The sequence below is a fragment of the Vipera ursinii genome, assembly GCF_947247035.1.
Source record: "Vipera ursinii genome assembly, chromosome: 8".
Classification (NCBI taxonomy): Eukaryota; Metazoa; Chordata; class Lepidosauria; order Squamata; family Viperidae; genus Vipera; species Vipera ursinii.
In genome coordinates this window covers 13,185,081-13,209,738 of record NC_139519.1, presented here as the reverse complement: position 1 = coordinate 13,209,738, position 24,658 = coordinate 13,185,081, and the positions used below count along the sequence as shown (strand labels likewise).

General features: G+C 42.1%; 1 protein-coding gene across 2 annotated transcripts in view; it reads right to left on the bottom strand.

The window, feature by feature from the left end:
• Nucleotides 1-24,658, bottom strand: part of LOC310643812 (G protein-coupled receptor kinase 5-like) — a 67,559-nt gene that overhangs the window by 23,173 nt on the left and 19,728 nt on the right. For both annotated transcript variants that reach the window (XM_083368395.1, XM_083368396.1), the window contains exons 2-3: nucleotides 2,784-2,879; nucleotides 960-1,072 (exon numbers count right to left, since the gene is read on the bottom strand). In XM_083368395.1, coding sequence (XP_083224521.1) covers nucleotides 960-1,072; nucleotides 2,784-2,879 — 209 coding nt within the window. The remainder of the gene's footprint in view (nucleotides 1-959; nucleotides 1,073-2,783; nucleotides 2,880-24,658) is intronic.

Below are 24,658 nucleotides of genomic sequence, written 5' to 3'. Positions count from 1 at the left end.
GAGAAGATGGATGGGAAATTCCAAGCCCCCCATAAGAGACCAACTCCTCTCTATGACGGGCAGAGATGAAAGGTTTTTGGTTCTTTTTGAAGTTCCTCAAATATAAGACCATAGGCTTCAGACATAAGCTTGGGGTAGTAAGTGAAAGTTTTAAGAATAAAGGAGGTTGTAGAATATTTTTATAGGTATGCCAGAGTATAGACTGTGTGGTTTGCCTTGATATGTATGTGCTTGTGCTGTGGGTGTTTTCTGAGTGTCACTGCCATGGCTTCTGGCAAACAGATACTTTGAAGTCTTGTGGGAGTGCCAATACATGTTTTGGCACCTCAGTTCCATCCCAGCCTTCTTACTAAACTTTTTAAAAAAATATTATTTCATCATTTTGCCTGGTGATAAACAGCCACACTGACTTATGCAGGCCTGGACATGAGCAGCTTCTTAGGTGACAGCCATTTTATCATGAGAAACACCCATGATGGATTCTCCAACTTCCAACTGGTTACAAAGGATGAAGGATCAAGCTGAAGCAAACTCTCCAGAGTGCTTGGCAAAGGACCTTTGTCCTCACACATGCCACTAAATCCCACTTGTGTTCAGTGGAGACCCCTAGGATCAAGCCCACAACCAACTGCATGTAAGGCAGGTATTTTGCATCCAGCTAAACCATTCCTGATTGGAGGAGGAAAGCAAATGAACTTATTATTTATTGAATTAAACAACAGGTCCACCTAGCTCAATATGGCATTTGGTGTCAAGGATCCTTTCCTGTCACTCTTCCAGACTTGAAGTAACCAAGGATTCCATCAATTTTCTTGCTGAGCTATGACATTTCATCATCAATCTATTGCCTTCCAAAGTTTGGGGATACTTTAAATAGGAGTTGCCAAAAGGGATCTCCTTGTCCCTTAAGGACTGGCTGAGCAGAGCCAGATACACTTTAGAAACTGTGTTTGCCTTACCACAGCATCCAGGAAGTGGATACACCGTAGGAGTTCCAGCCGGGTCTCACAAAACTGTCGAAAAAGCAGTCGGCCGATTGGTTGCTTGTCACACAAACTGCTGTAATCTCGTTCTACAAAGGAAGGCATGGAGAAGGAATTATTGTCTCTTGCAAGTAGACAGTTTTGAGCCATGGGGCTAGAAAAGGGTGACCTTCTTACTTCAAATGCAGCAAATTGGAACAGCATCTTTTAAAGCCGTGTGTGTGTGTGTGTGTGTGTGTGTGTGTGTGTGTGTGTGTGTCCACTTTGCAACTTTAAGACTTGTGGACTTCATCTGCCAGAATTTCCCAGCCAGCATGGTTGTAAATAATTGTAGCTAAAGATGCACACAATTCCCCAAAGAAGAGGACTATTTTTAGATTTCAAATCAGATCATAGTTCATGAGATTTGGATTTGCTTTGCTCCGAAGCCAGAATTATCTGAATGTCTCTCAAATAATGAAACCAAGTCTCGTTATGAGTTTGAAGTCCATGGTGTGTGCTTATTCAAGGACTGTTTTAAACCACAGGGTGCTTAACATTGGTTATTAAAATAAGCAATAATTCTAACCATTAATTATGAATTTAAAATGACAGTGGCTGGACTCATTCTATAAGCGCATAACAAACAAGCCACATTATTTTTTAGTGTGATGTGTGAATACAGATGCTGCCGCTGGAGATTATCATTACACACCTGAATTCTGAGCATATGGAAGTAGGAAAGAAATTCTAAATCATAGTTTGTCTGTTTAGCTACAAAACTGTTCAGCTTTGGGATGATGATTTAGCTGATCCCGGGACACAAATCCTTCAAGCAATCGCATCAAACAAAGAGGACATTTTTCAGGACATTTTCAAAGTCCTGAAAAATAAAACCTGGATTGTCACAACTTGCTTTTCAGGTACTGAGAAGGCCAGTTCTTTTTTTCACTTAGGTGCTCATGGTGCCTTCCACATCTGGTTATCACAATCATGTCCTGCCCATCTGCCTTTGCCCAACTCCTTCGCATTTCCCCATTTCACAAACTTTCCCTTCCAGGGGTAGGCAACCTTGGCTCTTTTATGACTCATGGACTTCAACTCCCAGAATTCCTGAGCCAGCATGGCTGGCTCAGGAATTCTGGGAGTTGGTCCACGAGTCATAAAAGAGCCAAAGTTGCCTACCCCTGCCTTAGACTCTCTTGTAGACATACTTTCAAGCAGTAGGAAAATGTTCTCATTTGCATCTCAGCATGCTCCTTCTGGGAACAAACTGAAGTATGAGAAGATGGGGGCAGACACAAGAATCTTTAATAGTCTGCAAGGACCTGGGAGAACAAAAAGCTTATTTAAAGTCAGAGATCAGGCCGCACAACCACCAAGGATATTAAATTACTCTTTAAGTTGATTCACTTTTTTTAAAAAAAAAAGCTCACACAAGTTCTTGGAAAGAGATGAGTTGAAGATGATTCGATGCATAAAAATCACACAGTAAGTACGATGGAAGTCATTTCCAACTTCCCTCCGATGATCAGCATAGTACAGCAGTTATGTGTTGCGTTAGGAGTGGGAAGACCTCTCCCCCCCTTCAGTCATTAAGTCACAACGACTTTAGCCCAGTAGTTCTCCGTTATCCCCAAGTTCAAAAGCCTGGCACCTTTTTGCGTGGGGTCATTTATAGGTCAATCTACATCCGGATGTTCATCAACCCATTTGGCTTTGCATTGGGAACTGATGATATATGAAATCCTACTTCGATGAGGCAAGGGAAGCTATGTCCATCGCCAAGAGATGACTGGTTCTGTCTCATGCTGCACTTACCCAACCCTTTCCGGAGCTCATCGCATTGGCTGATGTGGGGGAACTTGAGGATCTCTCTCCATTTCTTGCTCCTTCCTTTCCGTTTGCCTCCACCTCCTGCAAATCAGAGAGAGGAGAGAGGAGGAGAGAATGATGAACGTGAATAATACAATGACTTATAATGGGTTGATTTTCTGACTCTGTCTTATCTTCCTTTCAGGATGGCCAGGATGATGTTGGTTCCCTTTGATTCATACAGGGCAGCATAATACCAACCATAGCAGTCAATCCTATCCATCCTAAATGAGAAGAACATCTTGGTGTGATTTTTGCTAAGTAGAGTGCTATTATTTAACCTAGTCACAATCCGATCAAAGATTATTTCTTATCATGATGCTTTGGAATTTGCAGCCTCCCTTGTATTCCCGTGGATCAATTAAACCCAAAGGAAAATTGTTGCACAAAAATAACTTAAGGGTGAAGTTAAAACAAAACAAAAACGTCTTCCTCAATGGAAGAAAACCTTCAAAAAACCGCAAGTTGATGATTAAATGCAAAGCAAAGACTGGTTGCGAGTGTCAAACAACAACCCAGAGAATTCAGAAAAGCAATTTACATTATCTGACACATTTCAGCAAATCTGTTTGAAAGGTGCAATAACCACAAGCTCCTTTAAAGTATTTTTACTGACAGATACAAGGTGGCCTGGACAGACTAAACAGGACTTGGCATCTGCCAGGCTTTAAAAAAAAATTGGCATGAAGGTGGTTTGTAGAAACACCCAGCTCTCTGCAATTTATAGCTCTTTGTAGGTCTACTTTCAAACGAGGGGTAGGCAGTCTGTGTTCTCTTCCCAGATTTTTTTTCTAGCTGAATAGGCTAATACAGTGTTTCTCCACCTTGGCAGCTTTAAGACGGGTGGACTTCAATTCCCAGAATTCCTTTAGCCATGGAAATTTGCACAAATGAGATTTGGAGGGCAACAGGCATCAAGTACGTGCAACTACCTGAATCATGGAAAGCATTATGGGAAGGTACGGAAAGAGAAGCATCCTGCTTACCAATGAGGGGAAGAGTTTCCCTTTTAGACCTTCCTGGAATGGGATAAATGGCAATTTCAAGCAGAGGTGATGTGTTAATTCCCACGGCTTTTCAATATATTATTTCTCCTTGGTTTAAAATAATGCCCGAGTCAGGCTCATGATTTTTTTTTAAATTCCATTTATATCCCGCCCTTCTCCAAAGACTCAGAGCGGCTTACAAGCTTAGCAGTAGCCTTCATTCTATGTATATGCCTGCTTATTAGGGCTTTCACACATGATCTCAAAAGTGATGAACTATATAGTCGAGCTATTGTTCCACCTCCAGAGGCTGTTTCACCATGGAAACAGGAGTGCACTTATGGTTCCGAGTGCTTGAATGAGAACATAAGTGCTTTACTGGATGAGATCAAGGTCTTCACGGTCCAGCATTCTTGGTCAGACTCCCAGGGATCAGAAAATACTGGACCAGCCTTCCCCAGTTGGTATTCTCCTTGTAGATAGCTCCAACATACTTAAGTAAAGGTAAAGGTTCCCCTGCACATGCGTGGTAGTCGTTTCCGACTCTAGGGTCCAGTGCTCATCTCTGTTTCAAAGCTGAAGAGCCAGCGCTTGTCCGAGGACGTCTCCGTGGTCATGTGGCCAGCATGACTAGATGCCAAAGATGCACGGAACGCTGTTACCTTCCCACCGTAGTGGTCCCTATTTTTTTACTTGCATTTTTACGTACTTTCGAACTGCTAGGTTGGCAGAAGCTGGGACGAGTAACAGGCGCTCACTCTGTTACGTGGCACTCGGGACTCGACCCGCCAAACTGCCGACCTTCTGATCGACGAGCTCAGCGTCCTAACCCACTGAGCCACCACGTCTCTTTGAGCCACCGCATCCCTTAAGGCTCCAACATACTTAGAAGGCACCAAATAGTCATTAGATGATTTGTGAGAAGAAAACCCCAGGGGTCCATCTTGAACCTATGGCTTGCTAATATAACCTACTCTTCACCTCTTGCTTGTCTCTACGCTGCTTGTCAACATTCCTGTCCACTTCTGTAACAAGTTAAAGCTTTTATATTTTTGTCCTTCTGTATCAGCAGACTTCCAGCCTATTGTGGATAGCTAAGCAGCACTCTGCACAATACAGAAATAGAAGATTGTATCTCGCTGTATAGGTTGTCTTGACAGATTCTACATGAGATGACATTTCCCATTGCACAGACACGGTTCCACTTGGAAGAGCAGTTAAAACAAGCTTGGTCCCTCAGATACTCCTTCAAGGAGTATCAAGTTAACTCCAAATAACGAACACAAGGAGGAAGAGTTTAGATGTTCCAAGCATTTCATACATATTATCTTGATCTACTTATAATAACTAGGACTATGTAAGGCATTTGAAAAGGGTGCTTGCAGTGAGTGTTGGCATGAGTGAAACAATCTACCCCAAAATATTCAAGTAGCCATATTTTTAGGAAGGCTCAACAAGGCTTCTCTGATTGTCCATAAGTGCAAGTCCATGCACAGATAACGTCTTTTTGGACTGCTGGCAAAAACAAAGCAACAATTCCTGTAAACCTTTACATAGACAACCAATAAAATCCTTTGAAACGTTTAATTGTTTGCAAAGAATGCAGCTGCTTTACAAATTGAGGAAGGGTGCTTTTAGTCTCACTAATGCAGTTAGGAAAGTACTCTGATATTTTACAAGGAAGATTCCCTCTATATTGTCCTGGTGGCTGAGGCAATGGCTAAGGTTGCTAAACTGAGTAATTCTGATCCACAAGTAAGAGGAGAATCAAGAATCTTCATCAGCTTCCTGCCTAAGCAGGGGTTGGATCTGAAGACCTCATTACCCAGCTCCCACTGGATTCTTTGGTGAGATCTTTTTTTTTCTTTTCTGCTTCTTATATTTCAAAGCAACTTCAGGGATCAAAATGCTGATCATCATCTAATCATCTAATATGCTGTTAGCCTTCAATAAGATCAGATCAGATAAAAATTGGGAGAGAAATATTGGTAGACTTTCCTTGCCTAAATATGCCTTAGTTCGAGGCAAGAAGAGTATGGCCGGATCCTCACATATTCATAAACGATGGTCTGTTGAGTAAATCACCCTGAATGAGTCCGCAGATCCCACTATACCATCAACCATACTTTTCAGACTACAGTGGCTGGCTTTCCACAACACAATCAACACACTCATCATCTGTGTCCTTGCAGATGGTGACTGCAATCCCCAGCAGCTTTAGAAGGAAGAGCTGGAGTACTTCAATGACATCTGGAGGGCCATTGGTTGCCAACCGTCTGCTAAACCCACACCAAACAAATCATATCGTGACCTAGCACAATGGGTGAACCGACGCAAACGAGAGCCCAGCGTATGGCATGGTTGAAAGTGAAACAGCCCTGTTCTCATGCAACTTGCACGGTACACTAGGACTCATCCTTTATCTCTCTCAGCCTCACCTACCTTCTGCTACAGTTATGATGACAAAAAGGGAACAGGAAACCACGTATGCTACCATGAGACTCATAGACAAAAGGACACAAATGAAATAAATGAGAGAGGAAGGAAACAGAAACCACTTAAGCGCTTGTTCTTCTAACGACAGCTGCTTCAGGAACTACCTTCTAAACTTTTTCTCAGGGTTTTCTAGGCTCCAGGAGGGGCTGCTCCATGCCTGCTCTTGTAATTAATCTTTTCCCTTTCATAAAGGATGTCCCTTCAGTAACCTTGCTGGACCAATCCCAAGAGCTGAAGAACTTCACTTTCAGAGCTGATTCTTGGAGCTGAAGACTAAAGGTGGTTCCCACTTCCGCCACGGACAATGCGTCCATCCTCTGGTCTCACCCATTAATGGCCAACAAGCTTCCTTATCTCATCAACTGCCGTGGGGAGACTCCCGTCTTGTCCAAGACAATGCTCTTGCTTGGACAATGCAGACGCCTTAAGTTTAGGAAATTCCCCGGAACGACAGTCCGCCCATAGCATGAAGCCACCGCTTTCTCCTTCTCAGGAAACAGTCACATACATCATGCAGACAGTCCTCAATGAACAGCCATGGCTGGGTCCCAAATTTCTGTTGCTAAGCGAGGCAGTTGTTAAGTGACTTGTGTCTCATGTTATGACCTTTTGCCAGAGTTGATAAGCGAAACCCTGTAGTCATTAAGTGAATCTGGCTTCCCCCATTGACTTTGCCTGTTTGGAAGCTGGCTGGGAAGGTTATAACTGGTGATCACCTGACCCCAGGACAGGGCAACAGTCATAAATATATGCCAGCTGCCAAGTGCCCAAATTTCAAGTATCAAATTAATTAAAGGCAAATGATCTGATCGTTCCTTGTGCGTTCTGTCATGATAAACATTGCACTAAGACAGCACATTTTCGAATAGTTTTGCATCCAACATTTTTGGCAACTGCAGGTGGAACCTTTCCTTTATGGATTGGAGTTGATTATAAACCTTATCAGTCAATGTGTGAGAAAGCCGAGCCAACAGTTTGCTATTTACTCTATTATCGTGACTTCAAATCTAATTGCTGCTGTTCCTCCACTTGCAAAGGAAATTAGCTTGACTTTATGTAATTTTATCCAGTGGAATTCAAACACCCTGAGTTAATTTCAAAACACTGTTTGCTCGGCTGCATTGCAAGAATACAATAGCAAAAAATTCCCAAAGTTTTTCTAGGTAGTGAAAATAATGTTATTAATTGCTAGTCCCTTCCTTCTCTTGTGAAAATTAGAGTTCTTTATAAAATACATCATAGGTACAAAACCACAAATCAAACTAGCAGGCGCCCCTTTAGACTGTCACACATGGATACCAAACCTTTTGTACACCCAGTCATATTAAAACCTCGGCTCTGCCTCAACATTGCACAGCATGTTTTAAATCCTGTAATAATTCCCTTCCATCTGCTCTGCTAGATGGCAAATTCAATAATAGACCATGCCTTGGTCGACAAGTAATCGTTGAAACTATTAGATGTGTCCTTTTATTTGTTTGGAACATATTTCATCACTCTTAATGCATCTTCGTGGGCGTTCAAACGGTTGTTAGATTTCTACTTTTTCACAGAAAAACAACTTGAAACTTGGTGCTTACAGAATCTATTGCGATATTTTTGTTGTAAACGAGATAATATATTTTATAGTACTTAAAAATAAGAACACGAGACTGACCAGTGATGACGAGAACCAAATGAAAATAATATTCACCTTTATTTTGGGAACGGAAGGGGTTTTAAACAATGTTAGGCAAACCGAGGAACCTCCAATAGATATTTGTATCCCTCCAAGAAAGGGATAAATTCCCCAGGTTGTGACCAACATCTGGGAGTGACAGATTCCTTGCTTATTTTAGTCATCTGAAATATTTTGCATCAATGCCGATATCTTTATGGCTGTTATCTTTATGGAGTAACACTCAACATATTTTAGAAGCCTACTGCTGTGTGTTTAATACCAGCTGCTCTTGCAGCAAAACTAAGAGTTAAATTCCATTTTCAGATAATTAAAAAAAGAAAAATAGCCATCAAATCCACATGCTGAGAATTATCACTCATATCTGTTCCCACCAGAGAATCAAATGCATGCTGACAAGATCTTCCGCACCTCTTCCTCCTGCTTTTTTTAGGACTCCAACACCCATCAGCCACAACCAGGCCCCAAAGACTGATACTTGGGTTGCCAGATGCAGAAGATCAGACAAAAGCTTCATTGTGTTTTAGTCTATCTATTAGAGCACCAGAATGGAACAGAACATAGCAATCTGTCCGCACTGAAAAAAAAAATTGCTAATTACCTCTTCCAAAGCAATTATGATTCTGGAACCTCTGCCAGAATCACCTGGGTCTTTTTTTTTTTGCCAAGAAGGGATATTCAATGCAGAGGATTCAGTAGCTCTGCTGAGGGACAACTCAAAATGGAAATGCCTGAAATACTGGATTTATTTATTTATATTTTTTTGCACCCGCTGTTCCGCGATTTCTATGCTTAGGAGCAGGGTTATACGTTGTGGGGTGTGGGTTTTTTTGTGTGTATATTTAATCATATACCCATGGTGGCGAAGCTATGGCACGCGTGCCACAGGTGGCACGCAGAGCCCTCTCTTTGGGCACACGAGCCATCTCCCCAGTCCTAGGCCTTCAGCTGGGTTTTATAAAACCTTTTCGCTTTAGGCCTCTGCTGTCATGTGCAAAAAAAAAGGTTAATCAATCAATCAATTTAAACTTCTTGCTGGAAAAAACAAATCTCGCAAAATTGGAATTGATTGATTGAACTTTTTAGTCTCACCCAGTCTGCCATTACCACCGCAGTCACGCCCACCCAATGGGCCACACCCACCCAATTGGCCACGCCCACCCAGCACCCAACGATACATAAGTGGGTTTTGGGTTACAGTTTGGGCACTTGGTCTCTAAAAGGTTCGCCATCACCGTTATATACTTGTGTGAGAAAGTAGGGAAAGGAGGCCCTGAAGATTTTTACTGGTCACTGTCGACTATGGGGGTGGGTGGGTGCTCATCTGTGTTTCAAGGCCATTGAGACAGCACTGTCCAAAGACAGTTCCATGGTCATCTGGCCAGCATGACATCTTGGAGCTTTGTTACCTTCTCACCAAAGTGGTACCTATTCATCTACTTGCATTTGTATGCTTTCGAACTGCTAGGTTGGCAGGAGCTGGAGCAAGAATGGGAGATCACCCTTTCATGTGGTGCTTGGGTCTTGAATTTGACCTGCCAGCTTTCCAGCCAACAAATCTAATGTCTTAACCGCTGAGCCACCATGCCACCCACCTATCTGAGAGGTGACCAATTTATTTGGGTGGCTAAACAAACAAACAAATAAACATAACTGTGACCCTTCAGAAATTATGGAACCCAGACTCGCATAGGTTAGCAACAGTGTGATGGCCAACAATCAGGACTCATAGAAAGTCATTACACTTGGTTTCCTGTGTAGAGTCATCTGCTTTGCTGTTTCATTTTCCTCCTCCTCCTCCATCTTAATCTTCTTCTACTTTCCCTGTATGGCTTCTAGCTTAGTATCTTGATGTAGTCAGATGTACTTAAATTGCCAAGGCTAGATATGGAAGCACCTCTGTTCCCACAAACAGGCTTGGGTTAGCCACCTTGGAATCTTCTGTTAGTCACTGGTCCATAGGCTGAATATATGCAGGGAGGCAGAATTTGCTGCTAAGCATTCCAAAGGAGCACTGAACAGTCTTAGGGCATCCGAATGGGAATATAATCTCCAGTATTTCTCGATTCTCTCTTGTCCTAGCGAAGAGCAGAATACTCATTGGTTTTTCCCTTTGGGAAAAGTGAAGCACCAGACCTCAAAACATTAATCCTCTGGATTTTCAGAATGTTGCAAACAACAACAACAACAAAGCAACCAACCCCTCAAGTATAATATTCAGAACTGGGTGTGAGAGAAGCGATGGAAATCCGTGGATCTTTTAAACTTAAAATTATTCAAAAGATTCAGAGGCTCTATTATGCCTGATACAAGTGCTTTTTTTCTTCACTTTTTGGTGGGGGTGGGGGGTGAGGAGACTGCCCGGGCATATGTGAGTGTGCAGATGGGAGATGTATGGATTTGATTTTCTTCCCTTGCTCCCCCTACTGCCCCCCTCCCTTCACAGCCGAAATGCTTCACTTATGAAGTAATCCCTGTGGAGATATGACATCAGCACTCCACTGGACAGCTCGGAGCTGGTGGCTGGCCAGGCCGAACCTCTTCCGTTGAGCGTTTCCCATCCAAGAAAAAGTGCCTTATGATGTCAAGGTAAGCCAAGCAGGAAATGCCGACCCCACGAAATGCACATGGCTCCATCACCCCACCGATAGGGTCTGAGAGCAGTACAGCCCTTCACACAAAACTTGTGGAGAGTCTTTGTAATTCGGAGACCTCCAGGGAATAGGCCGGGCAAAGGCTTCCTGTTGGAATCACTTCACTTCCTCTTCTATGAATAGGCTGAGCGTCAAGAGCTGGAATGGACTTCTTTCAGTAAATACTCAGGACAGTCCTACGCGCCTCTGCCTGTTCTGTCTCACGCCAGTGCAGGGTATCTGCTGGAATGTTGGATTCAGAAGGAATGCATTAGTCTTGGGAAGGGGGTCTCCAAACCTGGCTACCTTAAGACTTGTGAACCCACTTCTGGTTCACTGCTTAGTGGACTCCCCAAAGACAGGTAATTAGGGCTGGTCAACCGTGGTTTAGCTCTCAGCCTGCTGTGCATATCCAGATACTGTGCATTCTTTACCGGGTTGTCTTGATTGGGTAAAAGGAGCTATCCTTTGGGGGGGTTTTTTGGAAGCAAACCATGTCCAGGATCCTTCTCCTTCTCTTTTGATTCTGGTCCTCTCGAAAGAAAGCCGGTTAGTCATCAGTGTCAATAGGATAAAGATTTCCAGCTGCAGTTTGGGTTAAACCAAGCATCCTTTGCCAGATGAAATTGAAAACAACCCACTACGTCAGCTTTGAAGCGATCAAAAAAAAAAGTAGAAGAAAAATCTAAGACCAGCCAAAAGCGCTTGGAAGCCTCCCATCGCCGTATTTTCCAACCTGTAAAGGAGTAACACGAGCTAAAAAGATTTGGCTGGAAAATCCCCGTCTTTAGCTTTCTTAACTCTACTTACGTATGGTGAGGTTGTTCAATGGACGTCTGGACTTCCTCTTCCTAGCTCGCAACAATAGGTGGACTGAGGCTTGCCAACTTTTGAAAAGCTCTTCTCGTCTCCAAAAGCCTTACCACCACCACCACCCATCTCCTCAAGGTCCCTTCCGCCCCTCCATTTTAATAGAAGCCTGATAATGATCTTATTAACAGCTATTCTTACCTCATGTCTGCCGTCAGCAAGAATTCTCGATAAGAACATAGACGTCTGGACATTCTTTTACATATTTCAAATTGAGGGTGTTTTTTTTTTAAAAAGGGGGGAGAGAAGGGTGGGCAGGGTGATTTCTCTGCCAGATTCCATTTCCTCTTTCTGTTCCTTGTATTGAATTTTTTTTTGGGGGGGAACACAATTTCAGAGTAATACAGGGCTAACCCAGAGGAGGACACAGCCATCAACAGATGCTAGTGGTAGGGATCAATATGTCCATTGTGTTGAGAACTGTGTACGCTGAAAGAAACAGAGCTCAATATGGGGTTTAGCAGACTGTATGGACACAACTGCGTCTGATTGAGCATGCTGGATTTATTTTTTTATTTTTTATTTATTTTATTTTAATTCCATTTATATCCCGCCCTTCTCCAAAGACTCAGGGCGGCTTACAAGCTTAGCAGTAGCCTTCATTCTATGTATATGTCTGCTTAGTAGGGCTTTCACATCCCCCCCAAGCGGCATTATTACAAAGTCAGCTTAATTGCCCCCAACAATCTGGGTCCTCATTTTACCTACCTCAGAAGGATGGAAGGCTGAGTCAACCTTGAGCCTGGTGGGACTCGAACCTGCGTTAATTGCAGGTAGCTGGTGTTACTTAAGGAGGCATTAGCCCACTGCTCCACCAAGGCTCTTTGACCACCACACCCATGATTTCCAATACCTAAGGAAGGTGTTCTCCCTGAAATTCAAATTAGGCTGTAATGTCCTGTAAGTGATAGTTGACACCGTGCTTTTTCAACCAATCACAACTAAGCAAATTGCAAAAAAAAAAAAAAACACCAACCCAAAAACAAACCCCATTTCTATAGCTCATCAAATTTTTATTAGTTTATCAGGATATAAAATACAAACAAAAATGTAAACAATGGGAAACTAGGGGAGAAAAAAGGGAAGAGGAGAAAGTGTAAGGTAAAAGAGAAAAAAAAGAAATAAAAGCATTGAAATCCGACCCTTTTTAGCATAGTAGAACACGATAACATTACAGCCTCGGCGTTTTTCCTTTTCCACAGTAATATACACTAGCCACTTCTACAACAACAAAAACTTTTACATGCAAGCAGTCCTTGACTTACGACTGAGCCCAAAATTTCTGTTGCCAAGTGAGACATTGGTTAAGTGAAATTTTGCTCCATTTTACAAGCTTTCTTGCCTTTCTTAAGGGAATCGGTGCAGTTAAGTTACGGACATGGCTGTTTAACTGAATCTGCCTTCCCCATTGACTTTGCTTGTCAGGAGGTTACAAAAGGGGATTATATCATTCTGGAAGACTGCAACCATCCAAATTCGACTCAGTTGTCAAGCATCTGAATTTTGATCATGGGGTACTGTAGCGGTCATAAGTGTGAAAAATGCTCATAAATCACTTTTTTCAGTGCTGCTGTTATAACTTTGACCGGTCACTAAATGAATTGTACCAAGTCAGAATATCTCTACATCCGCCCAGTCTTGTCTAGTGCCATTTGAGCATTTTCCAATATCTCTAGTAGGAAGAACTCTTTCTGTCAGCATGATTTGATGATAATAGTTTTTCACCTATAGTGTATTGCATTTTTTTCCAATTTTACACCTTCCTGATGTGTAGTTTATACACACTTCCAATGTCCTTGGCTACAGAATTGTAAGAAATATAGCAGGACAGGGAAATCTGTTGTTTTGCTTTAGCATCCAGAAAATATTATCAAGTTGCCTGGTATATCATTCAACTTATTCTCACCTGGCTAACAGGATTGAGAAGTAACTGATGAAAAAGATTTTCTTGGCTGGAGAGGCTGAAAACTGAGATCAACCACAGGGATTAATACAGGGAGTCCTTGACTTACGACCACAATTGAATCCAAAATTGCTGTTGCTAAGCTAGGGGTCTTCAAACTTGGCCCTTTTATGACTTGAGGACTTCAGCTCCCAGAATTCCTCAGCCAGCATGCTAAGCGAATTTTGTTAAGTGAATTTTGCCCTATATTATGACCTTTCTTTCCACAGACGTTAAGTGAGGCACTGCAGTTGTTAAGTTAGCAACATGGTTGTTAAGTGAATTTGGATTCCCCACTGACTTTGCTTTTCAGAAGGTTACAAAAAGTAACTGCATGATCCCGGGACCGTAAAGATGAATCAGTTGCCAAGCATCTGAATTTTGACCATGGGGATGCTGCAATAGGTGTAAATGTGAAAAATGATCATGTCACCTTTTTCAGTGCTGTTGTAACTTCAATCAGTCATTAAATGGACTGTGGAAAGTTAAAAAACTACCTTACTAGGTTGAGAACTCAAATACTGTAGGCTAAATCTGGGTTTTAACCCATTAAAAGTTGGGAGATCACTGTTGAGAATAAGCGATCTCTAGGTTTTTGCACTGTCGTCTGTACATAGTACTGCAGATTAACTTCCTTATCTCCATTCAAACTGCCAAAAGCAGTTAATAGAAGCCAAGGCTTCTATTGATTATGATTAATGTAACAATTAAACCCAGTTGAGGAAGCAGCTCGCAGGTGCAGATAATTTTAATCCTGGTTTCTTTTTCCATACCAATTCTTCATTTACCACTATATTGTTCCCTGTGAACCTTGACCAACTGCCGAAAGGGTGAACACAACAGCAATGCCACGGTACATCACTGAGGTCCTACAGTTTACGTCGGTTGGAATAATAACAACCAAACCCTTGGTAAAGAGCTAGAAACTTCAAGCTGTGTTCAACAGCTGAATTTACAACATTGTTATTGTTTCTGACAAGGAAGTTAAAAATGGAATGATAACAAGCAAAAAGGATCTGTGTATGACTCTTTATGTCTCTCCCCATGCCTTGGAGCAAAGCAGATTAATGGTCTGTGTCAATGGCCTGCTGGGGACGTCAATGCTAACACCCACATTTACTTCTTGGCAGAAGAATAGTTGTGGAAGTTCCTTGGCTCCCTTCCCAGTGATAAAGCAGCGTTATCAGTGATCAATGCTGCAGTTAATTTGGCAAACTAAGTGAAGGAAGGAGGGAAGGAAGGAAGGAAGGAAGGAAGGAAGGAAGGAAGGAAGGAGGATTTCCATGCACCTCTTGAGTTAGCACTGCCCAAACAAATGAAAAGGCAGAACTACTATATAGAACCTTTCCCCTAATATTTCATTAAAGGGAAAGGCCTTGAAGACACGGCTACGTTAACTAGCCTAATGGGGATGTGGCACGTCGGAGGTGACTTAATGGAATGGAAAACACCCCAATTTCTCCTGGTGCGCTCTTTGCTCCCTCCATCTCCATCCTGCTTAGTTTTAACTTTAATTTAATTCTTAAATTCAAGATCTTTATCACCCAACCTTGATGATGCAAAAGCTTTCAGGTTGGGAAGAACAGGGATTGTACAATGCCGCCAATGCCTCCAGCCTACGAGGAGGCGACAGTCAAAACCCAGAGAGATCGAACCACAAAGGCCACGTTACTCATTGCTCTCCCACTCGGGTGTCCCCTTGCTATTATTACTCTTCACCTCTGGGATCCCAAGAAGAGCAGGAGTGGGCTTCATGGGCAGCAGCTCCGAGGTGAACAGCAGCAAAATAACAAGGCCTGCCTTCACCTCCTAGCGCATCTCTCCAAGCTGCCCTGACAAGCTCCTTCAAGGGTGAGTCAGCTCTTCAACCAGCCAAGTGCATAATCCATTTCTCTCTCTCTCTCTCTGTGCGGCTTTTTTTCCCTTCCTTTTCTTTTCTGCACTTCCGTGTGAACCCATTCAGGAAGAAAGAGTGGGGTCTGTTTTCTAGCATGATCACAAGCCATGAGCTTTCTTTCTCTTTCAGGACAAAGGCGGCCACAGAAGAAGAAGAAAAAAAATAAGGCAGAAGGAAGAATTACTCTACGGATCTCAATTCTGAAAAGATGATTTGGGATGGGAAGGGCGGGGTGGGGGTGGGGGGTGGGTGTCATCCGTCTGACTAGTGCAGTAGCTGAGTAGGTGTTTCCTGAGTGCCTTCTGCTTGGATTCATCCCAAAAGTACACATGCAAATAAGTTTGGGTCTTGACTAGAGCAAGGCTGGAAATTGTGGGATCGACCTAACTCTATCGTTGCATTTCAGGTTTTAACAGAATAACAGAGTTGATAGGGACCTTGGAGGTCTTCTAGTAAGCCCCCTGTTCACACAGGAAACCTTATATAATTTCAGGCAAATGGTTGTCCAATCTCTTCTTGAAAACCTCCAGGGTTGGAGCACCTGCAACTTCCAAATGCAAGCTGTTCCACTGATTAATTGTTCTCACTGTCAGGAAATTTCTCCTTAGTTCTGGGTTGCTTCTCTCCTTGATTAGTTCCCATCCATTGTTTCTTGCCCGGCCTTCAGGTGCTTTGGAGCAGCGTTTCCCAACCTTAGGAACTTGAAGATGCGTGGACTTCAACTCCCAGAATTCCCCAGCCAGCTATGCTGGCTGGGGAATTCTGGGAGTTGAAGTCCACGCATCTTCAAGTTCCTAAGGTTGGGAAACGCTGCTTTGGAGAATAGGTTGACCCCCTTATCTTTCTAGGAGCCCCTTAAATATTGGAACACTATCATGTCACCCCTAGTCCTTCTTTTCATTAAACATACCCAAATCCTACAACTGTTCTTTGTATGTTTTAGCCTCCAATCCCCTAAGCTCTTATGTTTTTAAAGTTTTAAATTTCATCTCCCTTCTGCTGTTTTAAAAGTGCAAACGTATCAAAAAGAAACTCTTGGGATCCAAGGCCCTCATGTCCTGATAGCATTGTACTAATATGCAGTACATATCTATATCAGTTAAACACAGTTCTCCCTCATTCTCCACCATTCTGTGTAAGCTAATTCATTGTCAAGATCACAGACAGATCATGATAGAAGTACATCGTACAAATGTCTTCAGGGAAAAACAAAGAATGTCCAGTTGCCTTTTGAAAAACAAAAGGAGCACCTCTGGGTTTTCCTTAAAAAGGCTTACAGAGATATAGTCAGTCATCTTTTCATCCCTGCAAAGGATGCTATGTGCAGTTTAAACCAGAGTTTCATAACCTGGCCAACTTTAAGAGGTATGGACTTCAACTCCCAGAATTCCGCAGCCAGCCATGTTTGCCAAAGGAATGCAAATTGGGAAACTAGTTTAACCCATTCTGTCGTCAATTTTGTCCTAGTCCAGAATGTTCATTTGGCAATGTAATTGGCATATCATGTTTATTATGCTGTGTGTTGAATGTAAACTCAGCCACAAGACTTGATCAATAAACCACACCTACCTTTATGGGCTTATAAGCTCACTTGGAATTGTAAAAGGCTGTTGTTGGCACTCTCATAAAGTGATTGCGATGGAGGATGCGACTAATTAAAAATATTCATATGCTAGAAAATGAACAAAGCAATGGGCTTCATCACTGCTATTTTATTTTCAAATAATGTCCATGGTATCTAGTTGAAATGTCTCAGGGTACCATTTGTCATGCAACATGCTAACTCCCCACTCATGTTTCTAAATTGAACGAGACTAAATAAAAATTTAGGGCAAGAATTTTGCTAGATGCCAAGAATTGTGTCAAAGGGCAAACTGTCACCCCCTGGGTGCCATGCTGAGGCTCAAGCGTTAAATGTAATCTAGAGAGAGGCCAAATCTAAAGGAAAAAAACCTTATTGGGTAAGCCAAGGAATAATTCAAATTTCAATAAGCTCTCTCAGACCATTTATTCATGGCTGTGTTCCCACAATGCATTCAAGACGGCTGAATTATTGTCTCAGTACCATTATCATGCTGTGCTATAAAACACTGCTTACAAATCATGGTGGTTCCATCCCACATTACAGCTTTCAGCAATGCATCTATCCAGAGCTCAAACAAGCACACACAGAATTAAATATTTGCAACATAGTGGGAGACTCACGTGGAAAGGTTAATGGATGTGTCTTTATCACCGGTCATTAATTAAAGTGAAAAGAACACCAGGGAAGAAAGATTAAATATGTTTGTCCTGTAGAGCCTGCACTTCTCTGACAAAGTTTCACATGATTACGTCCATGCTGTTAGGAGTACAGCCCGATCAACTCAAAGCACGGGAGAAACCATCCTCAACGTTGAAGAACTCAGCTTGAATTTTCTATGATTCAACAAGGATCAATGGGTCTCTTCTAGAGAAGTACCTGCTGTATGTTCCATTTTTCTCCCTTGATTTTTAAGGATTAGATTTTAAACCTTTCTGGAACAGACACTTCAATAGCAGCTTCATAGATTCCACCCCCCATATACAGCAAGTGTATTATTTGCACAATTAGAACAAATAAAACAAATCCATAGCATTAGTAATAATGAGCCTCAGTATTAGTAATAATGAGCTGTAAGACTATAGAACACGTAAAAAAAAAATCACCTACTGCTACTATTTAATCATGTCTCCTGTTTATTATCCTCTGTTTTTCCTCTGCCAAATTTAAGTTGTTAGTTCTTTCTAGGCAGTGACCCATCCACTTAATTCCCTAACAAGAAGCAACAAAAAAAGTGTTTTATGTGTCCCTATTTCTCTGTTTCCCACTGTAGATCTGGCTTCATCATCTCTTTTAAAGTGCTCAAATAATATTTGAAAATGAAATGGAAACCTATTTCTACCTTACTCTATATGGTGCAAACCCAGCATAGTATATAGAATAACAGGGTTGGAAGGACCTCGGAGTCCCCGTTTGAAAAGGACACCCTATACCATTTTGGACAAATAGTTGTCCAATCTCTTCTTGAAAACCTCGAGTGATAGAGCACCCACAACCTCTGGAGACAAGCCGTCCCACAAATTAATTGTTTTCATTGACAGGAAATTTATTCTTAGCTCTAGGTTGGATCTCTCTTGAATGATCTTCCATTCCACTCCATTCCCCATTACTTCTTGTCCTGTCCTCAGGTGCTTTGGAGAATAGGTCAAACCCCCCCCCCCCGCCCTCTTCTTTGTGACAATCCCTCAAATACTGGAAGACTGCTATCAAGTCACACCTAAGGCACTAGCTTTTATTCCACAAAACATGCTTGAATTCACCATCTCTTTGCACAAGGTATGAGCCCAATTACAGTCTTAACTACTGCATGATTCTCGGGCTATACTACCCATTTTGGGAAAGAAAACTTTCCTGTGGCTAAACAACCAATCAGGTGGATTTTCCTGCAAACAACAACAACGTTAAAAACATCTAGGGCTTGAATGAACATTGCATCTCAGCATTCAAGTGAATTTGAACTTGTTGTGCTGGCCTTGCAGAAACAGCTGCATTGTTAGCTCTATGGAACACCCAAGGAAATGATCCCAGGCCATTTCCTCTCTCTTGCTACATAATCACACTTTTCCGATGAATACTCATTTTGACATTCTACCAGGAAAGACCCATCTGCTTGTCAGTTTTTTTTGCTTCATTTGAGCCACAGAGTGATAGGAAACCTGCCTAATATCACACACACACACACACACACACACACACACACACACACACACACACACAGAGAGAGAGAGAGAGATAGAGAGACAGACAGACAGAGAAAGAGAGAGACTATCTTGCATTCTGATTTGCCAATCAGCTATTAGTTTAAATTTCGCTACTTCCCGCAGGGTGGTAGAAGGACAACAGACGGAAACGTCAACGGCCCCAAAGTCTTCCAACGGGTACGACAGAATGATACCACCTGAAAGTATCTCTCTGGAGGAACATCTTTCTATATACTGGCTTATTTATTCATGTATTCTTTCAGATCACCTGTGAAATAGATATTCTTCGGTCACTTAGCCAAGGAAATCCTCTCTCCCCTTTATCATTCCCTCTGGATTGGATTAAAGGAAAATATGGTCCTATACAAGAACATGCTGACACATCTTCCTGTGAGTGTAAATAGCTACAGAATTTTCTCTGGTGAGGTGGACCACAACTCCTTGATCTTTTCTATGTCGGCTGTGGCTGATGGCAGCTAGAACCCAAAATACCAAGAGGGTGTTGCCTTGCCTGCCTGTGCTGCTTCTAAATCTGGGACCATGTATCACCCTAAGCAATGTTTTGTTTGAATTGCAATTTCTTAGATAAATTCAACTGGTTGGACGGATGCAACATACAATGCGATTAAACTTGCTTTAGAAAGTCCCATTCAAAAATCTAGAATGATCGCTAGATGGGAGCAAAATGATATAGAAAATCTAAGTTGGTGGTTGAAGATTTTCTCCCAGTCATGGTCCCTCCCCAAGTTATGTGACAAGTCCTACAAATTTAGCTCTACAATCCCCTCCAGGGGACCCTCCCTTCTAAATATCGAATGTGTCCCTTGTCTTCCATTGCAGTAGATGGACCAAATAGGTTAATAGGAATAACATCCTATGACTACTTGTTAATAGCATATTCTTTTATTATTCCAAATTCTTTAATTGTTCTTGAAAAAATATAGGGCTACCTAAGAGAGGGCAATGGTATGATGCTCCTCTAGATTGAAAATAGGAAGCTTTGAAGACCAGAAGCCTTGCCGGCTGGAGACCACGATAAGGCAATGCAACTGGCACCTATGCCAGGCTTCCAAGCTGCCACAACTGATAAGATTCAGAAAAGGAGTTCAGACTATCCTGCCAGGCAGCGGGCATTTAAAATGGTCCTGCTTAAAAATGGATGGCCTGCACTCTGCATGCTCAGGAACGACCAAATGTTATTTACGGTATTTCCTTCTGTCCCTATTCTGCTCTCACATCTGAAACTTCCCAGTCATGGGTAGAATTCTACCACTCAATTTATATATCCATTATTTGATTTAAAAAGTGGATATGGCTGTCCATCTAACCAGTGGAATCTTGTTTGGTCATATGGGCACCTTTGGATGCTCTTTCCTCTTCTTGTGCCAGACCAAGTTTCGACTCCAACAGCAAAGTCACATTCTAAGTCAAGATGATAAACAATATGAAGAAGCAACCTTATCATGAACGGGGGTAACCAGGCCAAGCCTTTTTCTTCAAAAGAGAGAGGGTGAAATGATAAAATCTCACAACTTGGTTTCCTGCCAATTTAACGCTATATTTTATGCAGGTTGTTTTTGCATACAGTTTGAGGAAACTGTTTCGATAAGCTGTGTGACTTCTCTCTCCCCTTTTCGAACCTTTATTTCAGCTATTAACCTAGAGCCCATGTAGCCCTTCATGTAATATTGGAAAAAAGTCTCTTGATCTTTCCCCAAGAGCCATGAGGACTAGGGCCATTCATTGCTCCTCTTGTTCTATTTCCTAATATCCTCAATATGTGACATCAGAATAGCACAAGTCAAATAGATAGGCCGAATTGAACGATATCTATAAATCAGTTTGGAAAAGCTGGACTTGCTCCCGTGCTCTGATCAGTTCTGTGCACCTGCAGACACACTATTTTTGAATGGATTCCTAAGTCCAAATTGATTGGATTAAAAAAAAATCCATATCGAGCTGATAATCCCAACTGATTCAAAATTCCAAATTAATCAGTCTTTTGAATTGGTTTAAAATTCCAGCTCTGACTATCCTTGAGGATTTGTGGTGAACTAGATGTTTCTGAAAGAGTTGAGATAGCCTAGTGATGAGATCAGCAACCAGCCAGTGAATTTTGACCAATGAAACCTCTCTGGAAAAAGGAGAGATTGTGAGATTGCCCGTTTGTATTCCAGAGAGCTGCTTCTCATGAATAAACTGCAGGAACCGAGATGTTTGTGATCAACTTGTGAGTCAAGCAGCTGGGAGTTGAAGGATTCCAACCAAGCTCACAGCTGTAATGTAGTCTTTATGGGCATAAGGTTAATCAAAGCCTCAATTATAATCTTTTTCAGAAACTTTTTTTTTAAAAAAAAACTATTAGAAACCTTCACAATGGCAATATTGGGTAGGTTTCCTTCAATCTGTGCTACTTGAAACATCTTACATTTTAAGGAGATGCTTGGTTTATACCTAGGATGCTGGCAGCAACCCGAGTCAACTATTAGTGCCTGTCAATTTGAATGTTCAGTTAACTGAGGTTCATGTTTAATGAATAAAAGTATAACAACAACAACAACAACAACAACAACAACAACAACAACAACAACAATAATAATAATAATAATAATAATAATAATAATAATAGGAAGATACGTTGGAGGTCATCTAGTTCAACCCCCTGTTCAGGCAGGAAACCCTATACCATTTCAGACAAATGGCTGTCCAGTCTCTTCTTAAAAACTTCCAGTGTTGGAGCATTCACCGCTTCTGGAGGCAGGTTGTTTCACTGATTAATTGTTCTAACTGTCAGGAAGTTTCTCCTTAGTTCTAGGTTGCTTCTCTCCTTGACTAGTTTCCATCCATTGCTTCTTGTCCTGCTTTCAGGTACTTTGGAGAATAAGTTGAACCCCTCTTCTTTGTGGCAGCCCCTGAGATATTGGAACACTGCTATCATGTCACCCCTCGTCCTTCTCTTCAGTAGACTAGACATTCCCAATTCCAGCAACTGTTCCTTGTATGTTTTAGCCTCCAGTCCCAACATCTTGAGCAAAACTGAGCAAAATATTTTAACACTGGATGTATTGAAAGATATTTGTGAACAATGGAACCAGAAGTTAATTTTAAAAGTGTCTTCTATTAAAGATGGACAGTGCTTAAAAGATGTTATGGAACAGGTTTAACAAGAAAAGACTGGAACTGGTTCAAAAGTGGTTTCAAAAATGATAGGCTACAAGAACGATATGGAAAAAGATGCTACACTGGATATATAAAGAAACCTGGGTGATGCCATAATAACTAAAAGGGGAGATGCAAATAACATTCATTAAATACAAAATATCTGTTTCACTGGGGATTAAGGATTGCAGATATATGGATCTTTGGTCATTCGGGTTTTTTCTCGCGTAGACCTAAAGGTGTAGGCGCAACGTTTCGACGGAATCCCATCCGTCATCATCAGGCTGGTGGATTTAGCTTCCACCAGCCTGATGATGACGGATGGGATTCCGTCGAAACGTTGCGCCTACACCTTTAGTTCTACGCGGGGAAAAACCCGAATGACCAAAGATCCACATACAAACACCCGCGAAAACCTCAGAAAACACACACACACACACACACACATAGATATAGATATATAGATATAGATATAGTCATAAAACTACAAATGGTTAGTGAGGCTATAGCCAGTTCCCAATTGACAACACTGTCAAAAATCTTCTTTGCCTTACCTTTGACCACAGTGTGAAGACAAAGCTGTTGTGAAGGATTATGGTTCAAGTTATCTGTTGTTCATATAACATAAATCACATGATAATACATCTTTTTATCTTTCCTATAACTTTAAGCCATTCTTTCCTGGTGCAAACATCTTCCAGGCCTGTGATTGCCAGCCTAGCCACTTGTCAAAACATACAATTGACAACTCAAAAGAAGGAGACAATTCAACTAACCAATCCTGTCCTCAATTCCCACAACCCAACTGGTTGCTCCAATAATTAAAGTAAATTAAAGTGGAATGTCGGGCAGGCAGTTAGCCATGTTTGCATCAAAGGAGAGGATGGAAACCATCTTCCCTCATCTCCCATTTTGCTTGAGCAGTGTTTTTTTTAGACCAGTCATTTAGTTGCTCCAGTTCTAAAAGGTATGACTAATATACAGTCAAAAGTCGAGTCCCTTCAGTTTCCAGAAAGGGATTTTAACTCGTGAAAGGCGTCTGTTTGTCAACCTCATCCTCAGGGTGCTTTTAAACTACTTGCTCAGCTTTCCTTATTGTTAAAGGGTGGAGGACACCAGTATTACTGTTATTTCCTGTTACACATCTCTCTAGCAATCTACAGCCTCCCTGGCTGATTCAAAAAAGAAAAAAAAGCCTCATTGAAAGAATTCCCCTAGAGGGTTTCACTTTGGGATATACCTGTTCCCTTGTGAGGTTTTCCTTTGGGATTTAACTGAGGCATGGGAAGCCAGGATCGTTACAGGCCATTAGAGAATGGTGCAGTGGGAGGCAGGACACCCCTGAGAATCTTATCAAATGACAACAGAAGCCAGAGTGATGTAGTGGTTAAAGAGCTGTAGAGTAGGACTAGCAGAACCAGGTTCAGGTTTAAGGTAAAGGTAAAGGTTCCCCCGCACATGCGTGCTAGTCGTTTCCGACTCTAGGGGCCGGTGCTCATCTCCGTTTCAAAGCTGAAGAGCCAGCGCTTGTCCGAGGACGTCTCCGTGGTCATGTGGCCGGCATGACTAGACGCCAAAGGCACACGGAACGCTGTTACCTTCCCACCGTAGTGGTCCCTATTTTTCTACTTGCATTTTTACGTGCTTTCGAACTGCTAGGTTGGCAGAAGCTGGGACGAGTAACAGGCGCTCACTCTGCTACGCGGCACTCGGGATTCGAAAACAGGGGGTGTTTTGTGGGTCAGTCACTTGTTCTCGGTCCAACCCATCTCAGAACATTGTTGTCAGTGGCAGGTGACAATATTGAACTGGTTGCCTCGTCTTCAAGAGGAAAGCCAAGATATAAAGCCAATGAATCAACGATTTGGGGAGTTAACATTGTTACGGGAGAGTAAGCAAGAGGAAGGGTAAGAGTCAGCAAAAAAAAAAGATAAAAGGCACGATAGGGGAAGGGAAAAAAGGAAACCTCGCCGAAACTACTTCACATCAACAGCACCATTCACTGTGCACTTTTCCATCTTCGCCAACCATCCTTGTATCCACCAGAGCCCGCTTCGCTCTTTGCCTTTTGTTCTTCAAGAAAGAAGAATGTTCTTCAAGAACGTTGTTAATGAAAAACATTTAGTTTCAACCCATTAGGATATCCTTGGAGGAAAAAAAAAATAGAGAGGAAGCGTTTGAGGCAGGGACAATTATGGCCTTAATGACACAGACAAGGAAAGGCTACAAAGGGCTTGGTTGCATCTTCTGTGCCATCCTAAAGAGGGATCCGAAGCTGCTCATTCATGACCCTCCCTCCCTGTGCCAGCTCATTGCTTGAGTCTCTGCATCATTTAAACAGCTTTCTTTAAAGGAGGAGGAGGAGGAGGAGGAGGAG